The 24,962-nt window shown below is 36.1% G+C and overlaps 1 protein-coding gene across 1 annotated transcript in view; it reads right to left on the reverse strand.

Annotated features, from left to right (window-relative positions):
* LAMA1 (laminin subunit alpha 1) overlaps nt 1–24,962 on the reverse strand; it is a 107,545-nt gene that overhangs the window by 21,103 nt on the left and 61,480 nt on the right. Inside the window, exons 24-45 of the mRNA XM_074899182.1 lie at nt 24,521–24,664; nt 23,982–24,161; nt 23,179–23,364; nt 22,195–22,322; nt 21,031–21,151; nt 20,756–20,893; nt 18,959–19,080; nt 17,967–18,053; nt 17,513–17,706; nt 16,399–16,541; nt 13,461–13,559; nt 12,383–12,494; nt 12,054–12,216; nt 9,386–9,596; nt 9,028–9,144; nt 8,776–8,939; nt 7,522–7,660; nt 6,178–6,271; nt 4,850–4,966; nt 3,094–3,276; nt 2,628–2,782; nt 805–948 (exon numbers count right to left, since the gene is read on the reverse strand). Of these exons, the coding sequence (XP_074755283.1) occupies nt 805–948; nt 2,628–2,782; nt 3,094–3,276; nt 4,850–4,966; nt 6,178–6,271; nt 7,522–7,660; nt 8,776–8,939; nt 9,028–9,144; nt 9,386–9,596; nt 12,054–12,216; nt 12,383–12,494; nt 13,461–13,559; nt 16,399–16,541; nt 17,513–17,706; nt 17,967–18,053; nt 18,959–19,080; nt 20,756–20,893; nt 21,031–21,151; nt 22,195–22,322; nt 23,179–23,364; nt 23,982–24,161; nt 24,521–24,664 (3,141 nt within the window). The remainder of the gene's footprint in view (nt 1–804; nt 949–2,627; nt 2,783–3,093; nt 3,277–4,849; nt 4,967–6,177; nt 6,272–7,521; nt 7,661–8,775; nt 8,940–9,027; nt 9,145–9,385; nt 9,597–12,053; nt 12,217–12,382; nt 12,495–13,460; nt 13,560–16,398; nt 16,542–17,512; nt 17,707–17,966; nt 18,054–18,958; nt 19,081–20,755; nt 20,894–21,030; nt 21,152–22,194; nt 22,323–23,178; nt 23,365–23,981; nt 24,162–24,520; nt 24,665–24,962) is intronic.

Consider the following 24,962-nt stretch of genomic DNA (forward strand, 5'->3'; position numbering starts at 1 on the left):
CAGCAGGGCTTATTCTAATACATGGCAACAAACGTGCAGTTAATACATTACATTGAGAAAGACTTTCCAGAGTCATGTCCCTACATCCCGTATTATTGGACTCAACTTACAGCAAAATGAGGCCCAGTAAGTCTTCACTCATTTTTACTTTTCATGAAACCCAAAAAACTCAGCTCATATGCAAGTAACTGAATGTCTTCTTTATACGTATGCAAAACCAAGTAATGTAGACACATATGTAGACATATAGAAATACGCACTTCTGAGTGTATGTGAAGTGATCTACCAGTCTGTGAAAAAGTACTATCACATGATAGCGTGCCACAAGGAGCTAATAGGTGTGCATTTATTAAGATTACAGAGAGAAGGAAAAGGAAGGCGAAGTGACAGTGAGCCATCATGCTCCTTTTCGAGTGGGTAGATGCACCAGGCTCATGAGGGCCAAATTAAAGTATCTGCTCTGTGATAAAAGGCAAATTGCTTGAAATACTCCAGCATGCTATATGGAAGCATCACAGAGTGTTACACCCCATGAGGTTAATGCACAGCATGCAAAAAGGAAGGGGGAGTTTCATGACATGGCCAAGCGGCAATACTAAGGGATCAGGTACTACCTTTGAGGATCTCTGGAATCATCTAAGACACAAAAATATTTCCACCTCAAGTGAACACCTCTGTCTGTGAGGGGCCTCACTTGGATATTTAGTTTGAAGTCAGGTAGGAAAAAACATACATATATATATATATGGTAATTTAAAACATTTGACTACCATCCCCTTCAGTAAATGTATGCCAGAAACTTACCTTTCCATTGCTACCCAGGTAGAAAAGGAGGTTATCTGGTTCAGCAGTTTTCACATTGAGTGTTAAGGTGTTGTAATTTGTAGATGAAATTTGGGGTTGGTAGGCACGAATGCAATCTCTGTCTGCTGATACTGCAACTTTAATCTGGGAGGAAAGGGAATTTAAACAAGTCTCAGTGTACACAGAACATATTTCCGTAATATGGGCTTAGCTTCTGACCAAAAAGCGCAAGCCATTTGCTGAGATACTTTCATGCAATCTAAGTACTGATACCTGAGTTAGGTCTTAGCAATTTTCTAGGTATCACTTGACCAAGAGATTTGCAAAGAGAAAATGAATGAAATCTGTCATAATTCACTCATTCAATTCAAAGCCAGTACATTAAACTATTCAGATACCTCCGAAAATAATAAAGTTGGGTCAGAAGCCCATATATCAGTAAAACCCACTGTAATAATATCAGAAAATAAAGATACAGAAATTCAAAACCTTTGGGGAGGAAAAACCACCACAATTTCTAGTCTATGTTGAGAGAAACAAATTTAAAAGGCAGACCGTCTGCAATTGTTCGGGTTATTTTTCAGTTCTACAACACAGTTTACATGATTATTCAAAAAATACATTTGTGAATATATTACAAGTTACACTTTTTAAAGATTTATGTAGAGAAAGTCATATTCCTGTTGTCATACCATTAACTTCTTTGAACACTGTCTTGTATACTGATAGGACATCAACTCAAGCTAAATGTAGACAAACTCCAAGGAGCTTGGTAGTGTAGTGACAGAAAACCCATTTTAAAACAGAAGAGCCTTAACTTCATCAATGTCATTGAATATGTCTAACAACTAAATACATCAAGTATGTGAGTGCGCATGTGTATAGATACAGATATAGAAGATTTCTCTCCCCTAGTAAATGTTTACAAAAAAGCAGAACAAATTCTCAAAATTGGAAAAGGAGATTTTGCTAATACTTCTTCTGACCCTGCCAGGAACCTCTGTGGTTTATGCCACTTCAGAAAATACTCCCTCTTTTCTGCAGTGGATTCATTAAGCTTCAGTAGACTGTGACAGAGAAGCAATAACTATATAATTAAGGACATTTACAGAAAGAACTGAAAGCCTTCTATTTTTTAAAACAAAACCTCCCTAAACCTTACAAGAACATACCCATACTAAAGCCAAAGGCATACCAAAAATTACTGAGTGCAAAGTAATTTTCATATTTCTCTCACAGTTTAATGATGTCCATAGTACACTTGATTCACTTTTGTTGTCTTTAAGGGAGTAGCAGAGATTTAAAACCAAGTATGTTATTTGTGTTAAAGTATTCTGGATGCATGGCAGCTTCTTGTAAAGAACAACATAAGGACATAGCATGGCAGAGATGGCAAATTTATTGATAGAATCAACACTCTTGTTAAAAAATTTGTAATGATACTTGTTAAATGGAGGCATCCCACATCAATCTCTAAAATAAGATTAGAAATTAACATCTTGTCCTAAAAATAATGGCAGCACCATCCCCTCACTTGTCTCTGTCTCACTAAAATATTTCTGTGATTGCTTTCTGACATACTGTATTTCATTATTTTTATAGGAAATAAAAGGAAATAGTAAATAAATTATTGTCTTGCTGTTATGACAAACTCACAATCACAGTAAGAAACTCGGAAGCTAAAACAGCCCTGCTTTTAGCATTAGTCAGTGTTCCTGGAACAACCAGGTACTTTAACAGTAAATTTTAGGCTCTTAATCTCAGAGAACTTCCCTGCTAAAAGAAAAAGTAAAGCTAGTTAAGTCTGGGATGATAGAACTTACAGATGCTGCCTGCTTGCGGGCCTGGCTGATGAGCTCTTTAATTTCAGACAAGTTTCTGTTCAGGTTCTCCTCTAGCATTTTCAAAGGTTTCAGTCTATCCAATAAAAGACTTGCTTGTGCTTCGACTTCTTTAACTTGTTTTTCAGCTGTGATTGCTACCAAAACATAAATGAAATGTGGAGGCAGGTTGAAAGAGAAACATACTGTTCATTGTTAAAATACTTAGCCAAGGTGCCCTGTTTCTGATTTGTTTTCAGCAATTTTAAACATCAGTAAGGAATATACATACTTAAGGGGATCCCATGTGACTCCTCTAGAGGTCTTTTAAAAAGTTAGCACATTTTTGTTGAATTAAGAAGAAACTTTCAGTCCATCAGACTCATATTTAATGTCTATTAAAAATGAGTATTAGTACTGCTTATGCAAGCAGTGACATTTCTAAAGAGCAGTGAAGCAGCAAACTTACCAGCTTTTGATGAATCAGTTATAAGTTCACTAGTTTTCCTCAATGTGTCATTAACTCGGGACAATGTAGAAGAAGTATTCAGCAGCTTTTGACTGAAATCCCCAAAGTGACTTAAACCCACCACAGCACTGGTGTTTGCAGACACAGCCAGATCTTTCACATCAAGCATGTATTTCCTTGAATCTGAAACATGGTTCCCAGGTTAAAAAAAAAAATCACAGCTTTCATACATACTTGGGAGTAATAAAAGCCTGGCTTCATTACAGCACAGTTACAAACACAGTCAAAACACCAGAAAGGCTGTCAGTTACATTTCTTTCATAGCAAGAGTTACGTTTTTGTTTGTTTGTATTTTTCAGTCTGTGAGGGGAGCTCCAAACCAAGACCTACTGCGATCTAACTTTGCTTAACAGCTGAATGTGCCATGGCTTACAGAGTGGGAAATTTTCCTTCTGTGAAACTGGAGTACCAGGAGGCTGGTGCAACTCCTCTTGCCCAGTTATTAAGTTGGAAAATGGCCACGACTATGGCCCTGAACAATAAACGTGGTAAATATTCCCGAGCTGGTGATACAGATATGGATATAGCTATAGATGTAGCTTTGTTTGTTCATACACACAGACACAGAGGTATATAATAATAAAATATATACCTATATAAAAAATAGAATTTGCTGCAGCAGTATTAATTAAGGTTCGTTAGTTTAGATTTTCAAGTCTTTTGATCAAAAGACTTGATTAATCTAAGTTTTGAATTCTAGGAAAAATGTTTTATTTTTCATGACCAGCTCTGAATACAGTACAGACACAGAATTCAGGAATAGGGAAGTTGATTCTGCCTATCTCAACAAGGAGGTATATATGAATAAGTAAGGGTCAGAGTGTTCAAGTTCCCTGAATGAGTGTTGGCAGCCAGAGTCACTAGTCTGAGACTTATGTTTTGGATCGTACAGAAAGCTGAAGAGGCAGAAGGTCTATTACACCCCTTCCTTTGGGCTACTATCACTTATATTGTGAATGCATCACTCTGAATCTCAGTCTGTCGCTTAGAGCCCCTGGGCCCGGAACAGTGGAAAGATGCTGCAGCTGGCACAAAAGGCCTGATTTAGGTCTGCAGGGATCCTTCTTCACCACCAACAACCTAGGCAGGAGGTCTTTATGACTGTTTCTCCTACTTCTAAAAAAAAAAATAAAATTAAGGTTGGCAAAGTATTTCAGACCCTCTTATTCGCAACTTCAAAGACATCTTGTCTATTAATAGTTTCCATAAACTCTAGGTCTTGCCTTTATCCAAAATAATTACTTTTATTTAAAAAGGAATTCTTTTGTTTTGGAAAAGCACAGAAAGAACGTTTTAATCAGTTAAATGAAGTCAGTATTTACAACAATTTTGAAACAATGTATCAAAAGAAAGCAAACCCTCACAGTTCCATATATAAATTTCTCTCCACACTGGATTAGATATTCTAGGGCTTCACTCTCTTCGCACATTACTGTAATTATACTGCTTTCAGAGCTCCTCCTGATTTACAGCAGTGTGAAATGGGAATCAGACTAGAGACCTTACATGATAACCCAGTTATGTTTCATGGGTTTACTAAAAAAATGGAAAATATTCCTTGTAAGGGGAGGAGGCTAACTGAGTCTTCAGTACAGTTTATTGCTAGGTCTCTACAATCAGACAATGAACACGATTTTATTACAGTTGTACTACACAGTTCTGTAATAAGGAGATTGTCAATATAAATTTCACTTACCATTAGGCAATGCTCTTAGTGTCAACAGGGAATCATTAAACTGGCCGACAATTTTATTAGTACTTTCCTGAATCTCTTCTACCTTTTTGTTCAACCCATTCAATCTAAATAAAAGGCCTGTTGAAAAAAACCCAGTGGTTTTTCTATGAATAAACAAATATCATACAGCCCACACAAATCCTATGTATAGGGATAACAAGCATTCACTTATTTAATCAATGCAACTTTGCTTTTTTCAACAGAAAGATCATTTTAGAAACAAGAACGCAAAATGAATGCAGTATGCGCAGATAAGTTCCTGTGGGCATAGTTCCATTCAGAGTTACCCTTTTTGGCCAATTCCATCAGACTGAATTGGCACAAACATAGTCAGGAAAAGTCTATAAAATAAAATGATTCCATGATTGTGAACTCATAATTTTTATTATGTTCTTCACTTTTTGTGATATCTGTCAGGAGCCAAAAAATGTTTTTCTTTTATTTATTTGTGATCTGTCTGCAGAATCCTCTCACTAGAAATGAAAACATGTAGAACAGAAGAAACAAAACCAGTATGTATTCCATCCATCTGAATTAGATAAAATGTATACAGATTTGTAAAGCCATTGGTATTAAAAGCAAAGACTATTTTACAGTTACAGTTTATCTCTGTCCAAAATTTCCCTTAGGGCCAGCCTCTTCTCCTATACTAAGTCTGTGTTCAAAATGCTTTTGAATTTCCATGGTGAAGACTTCAATGCCTTGTCGAAATCTCTGAAGTAATAAAAAACCAAAAGGATTTTGGAATTTATAGAGGGACTCTTGAGTCAAAAGGCACTTTGGATAAACAAAAAAAGTTCAGCCTGTTACTGTATTTCAGATGTGTAGAAGTAAAAATGATTATTAAATATATCATACTTGTGTAATCTATGATTTATTAGATAAAATTGGATGAAAGGATTTCTTCAAGAATTATGTTTGTTCTTCATCTACTGCACAATCTCTAATGATTTAATTCATAAAATCTGCAAAAAACAGTCATTTAAAGAAAGCATTGCTTGGAAGTAAATGGGCTATAGTGAAGGCCAATTTTTTAAATGTTTACAGAGAAAAATTATGTTCTTACCCAAAAGAGTGAAATAGTACATGACTCTGTAATCATTAATCTTAATTGTATGAAAATATGTATATAGACATATATAGTCATTTACAGTATTTTACCTTAGTTTATGTTCATTTAAAAAAATCAAACACACACAAAAACACATTAAAAAGAAAAAACAAAACAACCACAAAACAGGATATAGCAAAAGAAATAGAAGCAGAAATGTGAACTCTAAAGAACTGACCATCGCTTTTTTTCTTCAGATTTTTAGCTTCATTCTGAAATTTGGAGCTAAGCAATAAAGTTTCTTTTCCAAGAAGACTGAGAGACTCCTCAGGCTGAAAAACACAGACATCAGTTGTCACATGTGAAAACCAGAAATTCAGCTGAAAACATTTAAGTACTACTTCAAGTTACTGAATGTTCTCGTTATGAGATATTCTATTTATTACCTTATTAAGCAACAGTTACAAAAAACCAAAAACAAAACCACAACTTGCAATCATTTTTCCAAGAATGTGACACTGAATCCCTTTGTGAGTTAATAAGAAAAGATGACTGTGAAACAAACCCTACCAAATTCTAGTTTGAACACTGCTATTGATTCAACAGTTCACTGCTACTGATTTAGTCTTTTGGAACACCAGTAAATTCTAGTTCCAGGCCTAAGTCAAAATTCCCAGTACTGAGCAATTTAAAGTGAGATATCTCAAAATCCCAGTCTCTAAAGTGTTCTGTTAATCCATTTTTTCAGCTGGAAAATCTGGAAAAGTAACTTGAAGGAGTCATGCTGTACAAAGCTTTAATAAATCAGAGTGCTATAAAAGAACATACAAGCTCACAAAACAATGCCAACTATTTTGATCACTATCATGTAAATGCATTGTCACATATTTGTTCCTCCAGTCATAATGTGCACAACACTTGTAAAACATAGGCCATTCCTTCCTTGGTTTTATAATCAGGAAATGCAGAAAGAGATAAAAGGGGGGAAATAGAATAATATGAAAGTAATATGGTTAAACTGGTAACTCGTCAGGACTTCTTAATCTACTGCTTCAATAGCAATTTAATAATCTTGCAAGGCATAGGGATGGCAGATGAAACGCAAACATGTATTTGGTTATGAAATGTCTTCCACTAAGCAAAATAGTTGTGGTTGGAAATACCTAGATAGAAATGGAAGAAGGACAGGTCAAATAAGGAGATGGCTGATTAATTCCAAAGGTGGAAGGGAGAGCCAGAAGTTAGGAAACTCAAATTCTACAAGAATGCATGTCAGATGATTGATATAAACACTCACAGAAAAAAGTCTAGTCCAGCTAACCATGCATTAGACATTAAAAAAACCAAACAAACGAATAGGTAAAATGGTACTATGGCAGAGAGAAAAACGAGGTAAACAGAACATGAGATCTGGTACCATTACTGCCTTCGAGTACAAATTCAGGATACAGTATATAGTAGTTGATAGGACATGACTCCATCAAGAAGACTCAAATTTCAGCAAGTGCAAAACCAATGAGAACAAATATTCCAAAATAAGAAAGGAAAATACATTAATTAAAATACTAATATTGATACTTACTATATCCAAGGGTCCATTCACAACTCTAGATGCATCATCTGCCAAACTCTCTGTTCTTTCAATCACACTTTTAACACTGGAGTGGGTGTAAACAGCAGCAGTTGTGTTCAGAGTCACATGTCTTACTTTAGAGAGGCCACTAAACAGAAAATTAACAAGTAATTCTGTTTTCATGAGAGTACCTTAATCAAGCACTAAGTGCCATGTCTTCAGTTACAGCATGCACATCTTTCTAGAATATATGATGCACTCTGAAAAAATGAGAACACCTTGCTCTATGTTGTGTAAGGGGCTTTAAGTTCCTTGTTTTGAATGACAAAATCAGTTCAAAGAAGGTTTTCATCTGCTTGTGGGTTTTTTTATTTTGTACCTTTATGTTTATGGTCAGTTTTTCAATTTATAAAGCTACTTAGAACAAACAAATCACATTGCCTAAACAGAACAGAAACAGGTTCCTAGCTGGAGCTCAAAAACAAAGTAGAGAAATACAGAATCAGGGAGGAAATTATAAGCATCTGAAAGCTTTTCTGTATTAAATTTTGCTTTATTGAATTTATCTGGCTGTGGTGAAATCAGCAGAGCTTCTCAGTGTTACTTAGAGCAAAATTTTCTTTTCTCAAACTTAAAATCCGTGTAAATTTTCCAGTCTGACATGATGTAACTTTTAACACATAGCTGTTAACTTTAAGAGACAAAACAGCATGAATCCTAGAAGGATTCCTGGGATAGAAGATTAATTTCCATTGAATTAACTGGATTGACTTCACAGCTTTCAAATTCTAAGAGTGCATTTGAGTGGATTTAAGACTTGCAACCCATTCATTTTTGCAAGATGCTTTGAAATCAACAATAATGGAGGCATAGTAGAAATTGAGAGATATATTGTCAAGAAGTATTCATGCACAGACCAGAAGCTTTTCAAGCCATACAATGATATACTTGCTGGACATTTAGTAACTCAGTAGGTACTGTGTAAGTCAGCAACATGAAATGTAAAACTAATCAACTCTTCCCATATTGTTTAACAAAGGTACACTATATTAAAAGTAAAAAGCACTTCAAATTAAATGAGCAATAGCAATTGATCATAGAACTATAGGACGGTTTGGGTTGAAAGGACCTTTAAAGGTCATCTAGTTCAATTGCCCTGCCATGGGCATGAAATTCCTTTAGTGGATTAAGCTACTATCTATTTAAATAAAATTTGACACTGCTGTAAATCTCTCCCAATTTCTTATTTCTTGAGTTTATCACCTCTCCAGTGCATCTGCAAGTCTTTGGAACTGGGTGGCATGGTCCTCAGCTTTGTATACCAGGTCAAGCACTCCTCTCACAGACATCTGCATCACCAGCTCATCGACGTGGTGTCGCAGTTTGGTGCTCCATAGGACTAATCCATCCTGGTCGACCTCCAGGTTCTGCACAACAAAATGGTCTCCTCTTATTTTTTCAATAGCAAAATACACTTGATAGTGTCAAAGACAATGTTAAAACTTAAGAACTTACAGATGTAGAGTTCTTTACATCCTGGGTGAGAGCAGTAGCAGCATTCACGAGGACTTCCCCTTCTTTAATGAGCATGGTTGAGACTTCTTCATCTTCCTTTATATTTAACGTTTTGTCCTGTAGCATAAATCAAGTGTTTTATAGCAGTCTGTACAGTCAGCTAGTGCAGATGAGTTCACAAAACACGTAATCATTTTTGAGTTTCCAAACAGTGGTCTGGTTTTCTTTGTGTTTTTAAAGTATCACATATATTAACATGTTTAAACATGTAGAATTTTATTAAAGTCTAAAAGCAGCTTTTAAATACAATTTCAACTTTGATATTTCTTATGCAACAACACTGATTGTCCAGTCTTACATTTAACTCTGCCAGGTTGCTGGAGATAAGAGGAAACAAGCGATTGGTCTCATTGATGTTAGCAAGTGCCTCATTCACCAGGTCCTGGGCATCTTGCAGTCTGCTGTTGTGCTTTGCTAAGAGCTGATTTGCATCCTTTTTTAGTTCAACAAGCTCCTGCTGGGGTTTAAGATACTCTGTCTGAACCTGGATCAACAATTTTTTTGCAGCTCTGACAAAGAAAGGAATCAGAAAATAAATAAATGGTGAAAGAGAAATTAGGCATGGATTTCGTGAAGAGAAAATGGGGTCATGTGAAATTAATTTAAATGCCTCTTCTTCCAAAAGTCTGCTATTTTTTTTGTTGCTATAATTCTTTTCTATAATAGCGTATATATACATGGTAGCCTCGTTACTCATCTTACCACATAAAAGGACGACTGCCTGTGGAAGAAGGCAGTAATACGGTTCATAAACTTTGTATATAGTGACCGGAGGGAAAATAGGCTCGTACAAATCACATTTATTTGGACTTAATTTGGGACATCCCCCACATCAAAATCTCTGTGAAACATTCCTCCAGGGCTGCTCTAAATCTCAATTGTAGTGATTCATATTTTGAATGTAGGATCAAAACATCCATTATGAGGATTAACACTGGAAAGAAACAAGTAACCAGAACTGAAAGACATCTACCTGAGAGTCCTGAAGAGTTTATATATCATATAAAAACAGTCTCATTAAAATGAACACTGAAATGAGGAATCTCTGCACTTATCTTCATTAATCAGTAACAGACATTATCCGGGAAATATCAAATCTCCCCAAATTTGTCAGTTGTTAATCACTAGATGTTCTACTTGGAAATATTTGCATCTCCATTTGAACACGTTCAAGTATTGAAGAAATCGAACTGAAAATGATCCCGAAAGTCTATTCCAAGTCTATTCCTTTGTTTCTCTTCATTTCAGCACATACACTGCACACTCCAACTCTTGTAATGATACTTTTACATAAATGTTTGTTCCTTTTAATCTGATTTGAAATCATATAGATCTTTAGCCAAAGCAAAAGAAAACTAGTCTACTTCACAGTTATACACAGCTAAACACATTCTGTCTTTCTTACTGAATAGCAGATGTGCATTTGCATGTGTTTCCTAAAACTATTAATTCAGAGTGCTTATACTCAAGCCATAGCCTTAAAAAAGTTACAAGAATGGAAGTATTTTACAAGACAGTAATGGTTTCTATTTCAGTGTGGAGTAAAAACATTATATTCCAAAATGTTTGGGTACTTTGCCTTACATGGAAAGTGGGTAAAGACCTCAGTTACGGATGTTGCTTAACGGTCCGTTATCACAAGCTCAGTCCACTGTGAGCCATGTGGTAACTTCTGTTCCCTGAAAAATGGACTACTAAGCTGCTTATTTAAATGAGTTTTAAATTTAGAGCTGCATTGCATGACAAATTCTGCAGAACAAACAATCTTATAAATCTTATTAACTCTCTTCTTCAATCTGTCAAAGGACACTTATCAAGAGAACTTACGGAGCCTATAATTGAAAAAGTTATTTTACAAATGCCTTGTATAAACAGCTCAAAAGCTGATGTTGCAAGTCAAAACATTCTGTTACTATGCAACAGGACATTTTGAGACATTTTTGTAAGTGCAAAAAAACCTATTTGAAGTTTCTAATAAATATAAGAATAAACAGTGCATTTCTAGTCCATTTTAATGTCCATTTAGCTTCTATACCATTTAATATTCAGCACAAAGACAAGCACAGGAGTCTGTGGAACAAAATCAGACATGCCACTAACACAAACATTCTATCCTGTCTAATTCAAAGCACTTAATAAAGTCAAATTTTCAGAAATATTCCACTCTGGTCTAAATCTATGTCCCTTGAAGCCAGTGTTAACATTCTTATAGCTTTTGGTGGACTAGTGCAATACTTAGCATTTCTGAAGCTGGAGCAAAAATTTTGTTGATGGTTGGAACAGTCGATGTTTGATACTGCCAAGTCTGGTAATAAGCATTAATAATGAATATAAAAGCCATTTTAAAATGGCTTTTAACTTGGGACAAATGAAGAGAATGGAATACAATCCCAAACAGTGGGTCAGAATGCTGAAACAAATGTCTTGGTTTCATTTGCAAATCTATGTGATACATATTCCAGTGACAATAACTCATGTCCTTCAGCAGACCTGACATGTCCTGGGCTTGCTATTGATTCAGACAGTTTTATGACATCTCCTAGCCAAAAGCAACAAGGAGATGTATATTAGGGCTAGATCTGAAACAAACTGAAACCAGTGAGTCTTTTCACTTAATTGCAAGGGAATTTTGTATCACATCCAAAAGAACAGGCTTTGACTATATTAGTATCACATAGAATGCTCAAACATCTTCAAATCCTGCAACTCTAAATTCAGAGTTCATATAGCTCCACCTAGGCCAGTTATCCATCCCATTGCCTCTTATTATGGCACAATCACAGAATCATCTAGGTTGGAAAAGACCTTGAAGATCATCCAGTCCAACCATTAACCTAACTTTGACAGTTCCCAACTACACCATGTCCCTAAGCGCTATGTCAAATGTTTCTTCAGATCTCTCCAAAACGCAGTATTTCATAGTACAGACTTATGTGAAATAAAAGTTTTCAGTAGAACAGGCTTACTTTAGGACACTGGTAGCATTTTGGTGCTGTTGATCAAAATCTTTCTTGCGCAATGCATCCAAAAGGACAGAAATATCTTCCTGCAGGTTCTGAGATGTAGCATTTGACAGCGGGAGATCCAGGCCCAGTGTTTTATTTAGTGACACAGCAACTTCCGCAAGTACTAAATAGGAGCATAAACAATTTAGTAATAACATTTAAAAAAGAATATATATGAATCCCCTGTGCAAACTGCAGCACTTTCCATGCAAATAGTTCATTTAAGAGTTGTGAAGGAAATGCCCTTCTAAATTCTGTAAAGAAGTAGAAATATCATAAAAGCAGGTTACCTTTGATGGTTGTGTGTACTGTGTCAATAAATCCAGTCAGTTCTTGACTTTTATTCCTGGTTTCCCAAGTCATTGTGTTAAGCTGCCAAGCTTTTTTCAAAAATCTAGATGACTAGAATAAAATCAGAGATAATATTTGACAGTCTTCCTTAAACACCGATTAATTCATGACATTTGTCAACGATTTTTACTTTTTTTTCTCAATACTGAGAATACTTTGTGAAAGGAAACAATTTTTTTTTTTGCTAAGGTAGACATAGCTGATTTATAAACCTCTGATGCTTCCATGCTTGCAGATGCCTTAATTATACTGAAAGTTTCAGACTCTGATATCAATGAACTGTGTTATCAACTATTTTAATAATCAATAAGATCATAATTACCAAAGCAATTTAAGTAAACATTACATATATTTTTAGCTACAACTAATGCATCTTAAGAAAATCACTCTTCTAAATACATCATTATTAGCCATATCAACACTGTTAGTGCAAGCACCTAGTTAGATTATGTATACATGGTCAGAAAATTATAGGTACATATGGTCAGCAAATGAGATCTAATGGCTGCGGTACTATTGTGAATTTTCTATCTACAATTTTTCTTGTGCTAAACCTGAATAAAGTATAAAAATGTTGTTTACTCTTCATGTGGATTTTCAACAGATTTATTTCTGCAGAGGTAATTTTAAACCTAATACTATAAGTATCAAAGACTTTTTAGAGAATATTCAGTATGACATAATTTTGAATAAGCTCCACGTGCTAAAACAAGTGAGAAGAAAGTATCTCTCTTTCTCCAGTTTTAGGGCCTTAAATGACCACAGTACAGAAAGTTTCTGAACTTTAACAGAAACCATGTAAATCTCCTTGTACAATATCATAAAACATTGTAGTTTGCAGAAGAACTCCACAGACCAGTTAACTCCCCTCCTCAGAAAGACTACAGAATGGACTGAATTCTTTCACTTAACTCTATAAAGTGAGTTCTAAACAGCTCTCTGACATTTAGGTACAGAGCTATGAAATCTCAAAGGATTTCTCCAGAAAGGCTAAAAATAAAAAAAGCCAGCACCTACCTCTTCATGTAGCTGATCAATTCCTCCTAATAAACTCAGAAGACTTTCTTTTGCTGTAGCTAATGAATAAGTTGGATTTTCTCTAGGAACTACAGACCCCTATAAGAAACATGAAAAAACATAACACTGTAATCTAAAGTCTTTGTTGTGTGTCCAGAAAAGTTCTGTGAAGAAAAAAACTATGCACACTATTTAGATTATTTGTATGTTTTAAATGACTGATCTGCACATAAGATGACATAAAGTAATTACATACATTGAGTTCATGCATCAAAGTGTGTCATTTCTTTAAATAAGGAAACAAGGATCCAGCCATGTCATACTTTCACTCGAGTAATAAGAGGAAAGTTTAATTTCTGCTTTCCTGATTCTCAGTTTCATCACTATTTTGAGAAGTTCCAAGGTAAATCAAATTAAATGCTTCCATCCACTCCTACAGCTGCTGGTCTTGACAAAACAGCTCCATCCAGGGTATATCTGTGAGGACTACCCTGGAGAACTCTATGTTTCCATGTCAAAACCCAGGGCATGGCACTCAGGAGTTCAGGATTTTGACCCTCTGAACATGATAAGGTGAAACAAGCAGCCTTGCAGATTTTCTCACCAATAAGAGAGAATAATCGGCTGTATTTAGCTTCAAGGTCACCTCAAAATTACTCTAGATGGCAATAAATAGGCCAGTGTTCCCAAGTGTATCATATTTGATACAGTCGAGGTCTGCAAGAAAACACTACTCTAAAGATGCAAAGAAACTTAAGGCATCTCTTACCAAGAGAGGAAGTCTGGGAAAGGTTATTTTAGATTTCAGATGTTTCAAAGTCAACCATTGTAAATACCATAAGTATCATTTTGCCCAACTTTTTAAAGAAGTAATACACAGGATAATCCAACATCCTTCTGTCAAATGGAAATTTCAGTCTTTCCCTCAGCATGAAGAAAGTACAAGTGGAACGGAAACAGAAGCTGAAGTTCTTGTAAGCCTCCTGGCAGCAAGGTTTCTTTAAAAGCCCAGTTCAAAAACCCAGAATGGGACAGTAAGTATGTCTAGGTATGTCAGGAAGAGTAAAGCAGGAGGTTTTAACTAGAAAAACAGAATTACTGAAGTCGTCAGATGGACTGGAGATGCAGAAGCAATGAGGGATAGATGATCTGATTTGATAACTTTCTTATTATTGAAAGACCCACACCTAATGCATATAAAAGAGGAAATACTCAAGTTCCTGAGTGACCAGCATGAGGTAAAGACACAATACAGTGCGGTAAAGACACAATACAGTGCAGGGGACAGCCCTTCAGGGAACATCTGTAATTCACATAATAAAACTGGCAGTTTTCTGGCTTCCAGCTACAGTTACTTTGGTATACAGCAAAAGGGAAGGTAATCTTTAATTAGCCAGAAAAAGGGGGATACCTGCTTCCAAATAGAGAAAAATTTTGAGACTACCAACTTACTCTCAAGATTAAGTTGTTTAAAGAACATTGTGGCCTTACATAAACAGAGATGACATCATAGTCACAAGAGGTTTTACATCACTTATAGCATCCCATTTCAAGAGAGTGACAGCTGGCTTTGATTTGACTTTAATATTAAAAAAAAGTACTAAAGGAGAAGCTTAAACTGCTTTTATTTTTACATAAGATTTTACTTTCTTTTATAACTGTTATGCTAAATAAAAGCTACATATTGAATAATATTTATATTCCCAGAAGATGATGCTCCTATACAAACACAAAACAATTAGAGAAAGCAAGTCAATTGTACCCTTAAAGTACTGCAATAATTCAGTACGTTTTATGCCTTATGACACAATAAAGGAGGGGAAGTGTAACTGAAGCTTTATAGCTAAAAGGTTAGCAACTAAAACTAAAGGATAAGAGCATCTCTGCTGAAGCATAAACATGTAATTTAATCAAGCTTGCCTTCAGATATTGTAATTATTAACATTTGAAGTATACTGACTGGAATTCAAGTCTACCTTACATCTTAAATAGAAGAAAATTTAACTCAAACCCTTAATTTGCCGAATTCAGCAGCACAAGAAAATTGACATTATTTTGATTTTTTTTTGTGATATGGTGGAATACAAAGATGATAGCTTTGTTTCTGTCATTTCTTGTCTTTCTTGACTTATTGCTGAGAAGGCTCATCAATATATGTGCATATTTTAGTGGTCATGAGGTAGGGAATATTCTGTTTATCTCTGGCTTTGTACAGAGAACACATGAACTTAATCCTCAGCAACAATAAATGACCTTCTAGAATCACAGAACTCATTATTTCATGCTTTGTTTAAGGGGAGAGGAGCTGGAAGGCAAGTTTGCCACAAGCAGCCTGAAAGAATTCAACACTGAAACATTCTACCTGGCTTTGCGTCCCAAGCTGGAGGTGCCTGGACTGCCACACAACCAAGAAGAAAGCAAACCACTGCATCCCAGGCACCCTGGCTAATGGAGAAGCAGGAGGACTCTAGGGTGGGCCTAGGGGACTCTTGGGGAACGTCCACACGATCTGTGCCTTGGCAGCAGTTTAGCAAAGGGATCAAAGAGGGAGAAGACCTGGCCTGGTGTTTCTATTTCACTGCTGAAAATTATTCCCCTTGCCTTCAGTAGGGCTGGGTGAGTCTTAGGGGTGCACATAATCCAAGTGAAACACATATATATAGCACATTCAGTAATCACAGTGCTGACTGAAAAATATATCACCCATTTATTTAAATGCTAGTACCACACATGAAAAGAAAGCAATACAGGCATGTGATAACTTATGGTATATTTCTAGATCAAACATCATGGTCTTAATTTGGTATCGCTTACACATACACATTCAAGCTATGAACTTCAGGAGGGCTTCTGTTAAATTACTGGCACATGTGAGTGGCTATAAATTTTGTTTCAGAGGTGTGACTAAGTATTTCAACTATTTGTGTATTCATTTTACCTTTAGACGTTTTGTTGCATTCTCCAACTCTGACAATATACCATAGGGCACACGGGCAACACCACTAAGGTTCACTGAAAGTATGGCTTTGTTGAGATTATCCAAACTGTTTAACAAAACTCCTGTGCAGTTGTCATCACAAGCTAAATAAACCATTTTAAGAAGAGGAAGAAAAAATACGATTAAAAAGAAGCCACCAAATACTGACATTTATTTTGATTTACACAGTATGTACCTTCACCTTTTAAGTTAAAACTGATTAGGTATAATAATTTTCAGTATAGAGATTTGTAGTATTGCCCTTTCCTTCCTGCCTTAAGAGTGGACTTATTCCAAGCATACTCTCCTCCTTAGGTTAGCACGCATTCAAGCCTTATTGATCCTGCTGGCTATTGAGCTGCTTGCTGGTTTATATATTTATTCAGCCTATTTAGCTATATTGCTATAAATACAGGATGATGACACTCAAACAAATTAGGAAGGCAAGAAATTCAAGACTATAGTAATGTAATTCCATGTATTCCTTGGGGTTTTTTTACTTACACAAAGCAAAATCTGGGTCCTAAATCCCAGTTCACTGTAAAAACAGATTACTGTACTTGCTGTATCTGCTATTCACCCTCTCGTAAGGAATTACATGACTAATTATTGGTGGAATATGATTCATTATTGGTGGAGAATGCCTACACACATGGGATAACTCCGAAAGTATTATTACAGCAACTTCACATCCAAAGAGTCAATGCAATAGGAATTCAACATTTTCAAATAAATAAAGGTATGCTACAGAGAGCAAAATAGTATTAAAATTATCTTTCCTTAAACTTGTCTGTAATGCTAAATAAGCCATGTTAAGGGTTATCTGCTTGTCTGATGTTATGATCTCTATTGCAGTTTCCTCTGTGTTCACAGAATGGTTGAGGTTGGAAGAGACCTCTGGTGATTATCTACACCAACCATCCCCGTTTTACAGAGATATTGAGATTTCTTTCCTTTCAGAGGAAGAATAGGGCCTGACATATTAAAAACACCCAAGGAATAATCATGTGTATATAAATATCACTGGAATAGACCAAAGCCCATTGGAAAAGTAATCAACTTAAAAACCACCTACAAACACACTCGTCTTCCACAAGAAGATGTCTCGGTTCACACTCCTCACAGAGCTGTCCTGTCACACCTTGCTTACAGAAGCACTGGCCAGTTGCACGATCACAATTAACATGAACAGAGCCACTTGGATTGCACATACACGGATGGCAGCTGCCACCAGGAAGCTGAGGGTCACCATAATAGCCAAGGGAGCAACTACACAGGGAGGAATGGGACACTGACCATCAGAGGATATTCGTCATGAAATCAGACATTATATTTATCTTTGAGAATCACTGATAGGCTTTTAATTTAATAGCTTAACAATAACTAACAAATCACTCAAAGTCCTTGAGCACTCATTCATATATTTATTTATGAACACTCAATAAGTTATTCCAAGTATAAGTGTGATTCACATTAATCAAACTGTCCTTGGGAGTTAGGGATAAATGGGGACCATTAGTGTAACTCACCTTTCACAGTACTGTCCCTCATATCCTGGGAGACAAGCATCACAGTGGTAATCCTGAACACCTTTCAGGACACAAGTGGGACTAAAACTGGAGGAAGGATAAACAAATACCTGCTAGCACATAAATGGAAGATCATACAATGACAGAAAACATCTTCAGCCACAGGTTAAATACTGTAAGCAACAGCATCCTCTGCTCAATCTGATGCAGTGCTCTAGAATTTGTACCTTAAATTATTCATGTCTTAAAACATTTGCTTTCCCAATGTGTCTCCGTTACTGTATAACATGCTAAAGCACTTCATGGCTTTCCTTTTAAAAGATAAGACAATGAAAAATGGATGCTGCATGATATGGCTGTAGTATGTATCTAACAGACTTGCAAGAGAACATCAGATTTCCTAGGCTCTTATTCTGATTCAATTATCCAAGAGCAGACAACAAATACGCTTTTCAAGCTTCTGGAGAAAAAACAGCCTGCACAGCATTTTTATTTTCAAAATACGAAGTTAACTGTTCCTCTACCAAACAAACAGATGTATACATTTCAAACAAAAGTACTTGTCCTTCCCCTAGGATTGATCTCATAAAAAATTCCTGCATTGACTGAAGATTGCCTGAATCCTGTAAATACAAAAGTACTGCTTTTTGAATGAAGAGAGACCCACATTTGAAACTAAAACATGTCAGAGCAACTTATACCATTATCTATAAAACATTCCAAGTAGCTGATCTACTATTAGAGAAAAAAAAAAACCTCAACTTTTCACAGTTAATCTTTTTATTTTAAAACCTCACAGAGTTACCACTAGCTGTGAACAACTCAGGATAAGTGACATTGACAAAAATAGGTGGCTTTCAAATGTCTAAAACTTAAGGACATGTAATAACTAACTCCTGTTCTCATAGTCTGGGGGGAGGAGGAGGTGAGACATACAGCACAAGAAATCCGGAATGCTAAAATATACATTGGATTTAGTAAGTTCTGGTTACCTAATCGGGTTGGCTCTGGGACAGGCACAGAGAGAGCAGTCCTTGACAGATCCAATTACTTTCCCATAGTAGCCTGGGGCACAAGCACTGCAATAATCACCAACTGTGTTATCTCTGCAGTTCTGATACACAAAAAGGAATTCAGACAGTTTAAAACCACAACAAACAACAAGAGGAACTTTTATCTTCCCCCCAATCAATAAATGTATACAGTTTCCAACAATCATCTCTAAATGTCACAACCCATTGGTCAGCACTCTCTTAGTGGAGGAACCTTTTATGCAAAAATAAGCAGAATGCCAGCATATTTTCTCTTACGTGAATGTCCCCTCAGGAAGGTTGACCTAATTTCTGTTCTACACTTCCATTAAGATTTATATATTTCTGCTTCTCTTAATCCAATTCAGGCCAGGAAATCACAGTACAAAGCAAAAAATCCTCAAAGAAAAAAAAGAATCAACTGATGGAAAAATTAAACAGGATACCTGGACAAAAAAATGTAAGTTTCTATGTTTCAGCAAATGCATTTGAGTGCTACAAACCAAGGACCATGCACATTTGAAATTCAGACACGGCAATTAATTTGTCAACAGTACTGATCAACAGCCAGTAAACACATTAAAACACTAAATGGGTATTATAATTTAACTAACTAGTCCCCTAAGATAATAAAGTCTCTCCTTTTTCCCCTCCTTTTTCCTGTTTTTTGTTTCATATTCTTGTGAGTGTTTAGAGGTTAGCTGAAGACAGTAAGCAGTAGCAATTCTGCCTCCTATTGTATGGGAGCAGAAGTCAGAGGTGAAAACCATCCCTTTTGCCTACACTACTCAGCTGAAAATGTCTAAGTAGTAATCTCAACACGTAGGTGACTTGCCACCCCTGCAATAAGAAGCTGAGAGGAAGAATTACTAGTGTTCACTAGTGTGAAAGGCGTATGTGTTTTGGCCTTGTACAAATGAGAACCATAGTTCTTACCCATGACAAACACACTTTAGGACAAACCTGAAAGAATGGTTTACAAAAGCCTGAAGGACTACATAAACTCACTTTAAAAATTGACTTCAAGAATTAATTCAGCAGAAGTTGACTTTGAACTAACCAATTAACCACTGGAAAAACATAGCAATTGAAAAAAACTTTAGGAAAGAATATTGAGCCATAACAGAGAACAGACTTAATGTTCCTTATTTGGATAGCTGAAGATCTGCAGTTCACAGGGCTGTGAACCCACAAGAGAGGCAATGCATTAGTCAGATGTGGTGCCTCTTTGCAACCTTTGGGATAAAATGAGAGAAGTGAGCAATTTAACTTAGCTGAGGCACATCCTTATACTACTTTAGTCTCTAGGAGTTAAAAATGCCTCACTTAAAGCTGCCCAGAGATTCTCTTCCTGAGAGACAAAGAGTTTGACTTTAACCTAGTCTTTGGTGTGATATGACTTACTGCTTCCTTTACTTTTTTTTGTGTGTGACTTAGCAAACCTTGGCCAGACCAAAGACAGAAGCCCAAAAAGTCTCACAGAAAAACAGATAAACCGAACTGATACACAAATTATTTTTAAAGTAAAATTAAAGCTAAAATAATAATTTTGAAGATGTTAGTGACTAAAAAGCTTAGTAATTTTACTCAATGTACCCTACAGGAAACACTACTTAGATTTTCCATTTGTCAGAGTTAGGGAAATTATACTTTATTCAAATAGTACAGTCATATACTTCTCCCAGAAACTCCTTCCACAGGTTACTGCTATTGTATGCTCAGGTGAAACCAATAGAAAAATGTATAAATTGTACATACCAAGCACCTTCCAGTTTCAGGATCACAGGTTTCACTGTGGTTGTTGCACTGACATGGCACACAAGGTGCTATCAGAGTGTGAGGCTCTTTTACACTGAGTTCTGTATGCTTTCCCCTGTAGTATCCTGGAGCACAGCTCTATTTGTAAGGGGTGTAAAATAAAAAAATACATGATCACAGCTATTAACAATTACAAGCACTTTAAAAAGCTGTTTAAGAAAATTTTTTTATTATTTCACTATTAGACACTCAGAAAGGATCCAAGGATTCCATACCTGACAGGACAATCCAGCATAACCAGCAGGACATCTACATTGCTCTACAAGATGAGCTCTAGCTCTGCCCAGATGCATTTCTTCAAACTTCACCGCAATTTCCATTGAAATATTTGCAATTCTACAAGATATATGCAGAAAAGAGCATGAACATCTAGAGAAGTCCTAGTACCAAAACTGAGATCCAAACATTTTTATGCTTCAAGGTCAGGGCTACCATACATAATCTCCCACAATCCCCTTTTCCCCATGCAAATATCTTAATAAAATCTGAAGATTCTTTACTCATTTATGGGATTTCAGGATCTACAATAAACAAATCAGAAGTACTTCAAAGTAATATAGGTTGATTCTCATTGGTCTGCAAAACTTGACAAACTCACCATACAAGGGTATGTCTTTCTGCCTCAGAAACACTAGACAGAAATACATCTGTTTTGTCCCACAGACTTTTGGACAGAACTAACAAAAAGATAGTTGAGGGTCTGTGAATCAAAAATAATACCAAATCTGGAGGTGGAGCCACACTTCTTCAGAGCTGTGAAGACGTACAGGTATTGGGGCTTCATTGGATGCATCTCTGCTTGTCTTGCTAGTTTCCAAACTGACAGATGCAATGACCACATCCCATCTCCTCCCCCTTATCAGTAACCTAGTTGTGTTCAAAATGGCAGTAAAATGCTACCACTCTGACATGGGAGTAATTTACTACCACTGCCCAGAGTGCATAAAGCTACAGAAAAAAACTATTGGTACAAACCCAAGAACTCAGGGGACCAACCATGTGTTTCAATTGAAAAAACAACCCAAAATTTCAATATCCATAAAAACAAGATGAGAAAAAATAATTTGGAAAACATCGAACTATATCACCCATCCTGCAGAACATTGCCTCAGCTTGTAAGGCTCTATGCTTTTTTTTGGGTTTTTCTATCAAAATAAGCAGCAAAGACATTTAGTGTTTCACAGAAAGAAATAAAGAGGGATTCCATTAAAGACCATAAATGTTTTTGTATCAGAGGAAGAACAAAAGTCATAAATAGAAAATTGGAAGCTTCTCTAATTTGAGTTAAATCTTTACTGTATAGCTCAGTTGGGACTATTTCTACACTAAATTAGAGGAAGTGCAATATACTAAGTAAATGCAAGCAGAGATTGCTTTACCTGCTTTGCTGTAATCCTTGGCCATAGGCTGCCTTGATAAGGATGTATTCAACATTGCTTAGCACAGACATGAAGTCAGAACGTAAGACAGGCTCATCAGAGACAGAGTTAAAATACTTCCAAGAATCCTAGGGAAACATAACACATATTATTAAACCTGAGTGTTCAAGCTCACTTCAGGGTAATGCTCTGTTCATTCCTTCAGAAAAGCAATCACAATGACTATGTCTAATCAATATGTCCCAGAAAATCAAAAATGTTGCTTCATGTTAGAACAGGACATGGTTTTATATAATTTCTTCTTTCCTTCTCTGCACCCAGCTTTCACGATCAGTTTCTACAGGAAAGCAGTCCAGGCCTGTATGGCACAGCTTTTTTCTGGCTAGATCTGGAGATCTCAGACAGCCAAAAGACCGGGACTTCACAGCACTCATTTTCTGTGCAGTTAGAAATGGCCACTGTAACTGTATCCTGCTTCCTATCAAAAAGAGAGGGTAGATGTCACCTCAGACCTAGTCAGCAGAGTCCCAGAGACCAAATGGGTATCTCCTCTGAAGTTGTCTGGTGGGCACTACTGCAACTTACTGCTCCTGCTATGCTAAGATTCACATCCCATAGGATGATGCTCCTGGGCTGTGACTGTAACATACAGGCTACAAAATTATGCAACTGCCTGAGAGTGACAATACCTGACTGTCTGTCATTTATCACCAAACTCAGAGTTTGTGTTGAAAAGCTTGCCACAGCAACACCTTTAGCACTTCCAAAGGAGGAAACAATGTCAAAATGTTATTTGCTGCTATAGCACAATATTCCCGGCCATTTTTTCCTTAAAATAGATGCATTTTAATCCAAGCACTCTATTTACTCAGCCTATTTGAAATCAGATAAGCAGTTTTCGAAGTATTTTATTAAATATACAGAGCTTTTCTGTAAAAGTTCATAGAAGAAAGGAAATATTTCCACACCAATGGTTTGGCTTACCTCCTTCATTTCTACTTCTTTGTCAGTTCTCACTCCATTTTCTGGAGAAGGGCTGTCTACATAGATGACCAACTTGCTGGTGTGACCTCCTTTCATTAGAATCTGTGGCTCAAAATTTGAGGTTCCAAAGCCATCCAAAGCATAAAAAGCAACAGTATATCTCAGCTTCCCTCCATAGGCCATGAGCTGTTTAGATAAAAAATTACTACTTTTATTTATTCCAAGGTTAGAGCTACTAGCTGAAAATATTAAGCATCATCAGAAGACTTGAAAACTCTCAGCTCTTTGAAGAATTGGCAATAAAACATGAAAATTGACTTAAACTCAGCAGTTTCTGAACCAAGGTTAAATGCATATTTCTAAAAGGCAGTCTCAGTTTCTTCTCTTAGGCCCTTTCAAGGTGTGCACTCAATTTTAATTTCATTCCTAAGAAATAGAGATTCCATGATCTATATACTGAATCTAGTGTCAAGGTTGAAAACTCTTTTCAAGGTTTCTAAGGTAAAATTGAATACATCATTCTTTCACCCCATACAACCTCTGAAGAGTAACATGGTAATTAAAAATGGGTGTTACCAATTTGCAGGGTCAAGAAAAATCTCATTAGGAAAGGGTAATGTAAACACATTGTTTGTGCCTGCTATAAATAAGTTTAGTCACTGCATATTTATATTATGACCTACAAGAACAGAACTAACGCAGAAAAATGTTACCAAGATAAAGTGACTATTATAAAGGACTGATTATTAGACAACGAATAAATAAATAATCTACAAACCATTCTAAGTATTTAATGATCTTACCTGGTCCCCCTGAAACTGTTCTGGTAACCTCCAGTAAAAAGTTTCTGTATTTAAGTATTTTCTGACTACAGCAGCATCCAGTAAAACATCAGGATATTGTGAAAATACTCCTTCCACTGTTCCAGTCAGGTTACTTTGAGATACTACATGCAGAATAGACTGATCTGGAGTTAAGGTTATCTGCAACACAAATTTCAAAAAATTAATTCAACAAAAATATTCTATCTCAGTGTAATATACTGTTAAACAGTTTTAGCTGCTTTGAATAGTCAGTGGTCCATCTTAGAGTAATAAATGCCCAAACCAGAAAATGGAGAAAGACGTTTGATTAAAAAGCAGAATGAAACAAAAGGGTTTCAGAAATAAGGCTATGAACACTTATCATTTGTTTCCTTTTTTGTTCTGCCATATGCCACTGCCTCCATAAGCTAGCAATTACACTCGACCTGATCATGAAATGTATGCAACCTTAGGCACACCAGTGTGGTACTTAACATGAGGGTAACACCAAACCATGGCTGTATATTTATGTCACTTACAGGAATTGTCACATGATCTTCTAGTTCTGAACAAGACGTGGACATCCCAAAACAGAAGCATGGAGTACAACCTAGTGCATTGTTAGCAGACAGAGCAAAAGTTCCAGGTTTACACTCACTGCAATGTAGACCAAATACATTTTCCTGAAGGAAATAAAAAAAAAAACCACAACAGCACACATTACTTTGCTAGCTGAATGAAAGATGGTTCTTTCTGGAAGAAAAAATAGTTGCTATGTAAACTACATAACAGGAAGTCAATTACTGCATCTATTCTGTTTTATTATGCAGTACATTATTTTTTTTATTTTCCATTGTTGGGTTGGTTTTATTTTAAAAATGAAAAGGGGGAACATTCAAGTTAAACTCATGTATTTGAATTTCTAGCAAAAATTAGCAGCTTTCCTTTCAAGATAGAAAAAACCTCCCCCCCAGTCTGGAA

This window comes from Athene noctua, chromosome 2, assembly GCF_965140245.1.
Source record: "Athene noctua chromosome 2, bAthNoc1.hap1.1, whole genome shotgun sequence".
Lineage (NCBI taxonomy): Eukaryota > Metazoa > Chordata > Aves > Strigiformes > Strigidae > Athene > Athene noctua.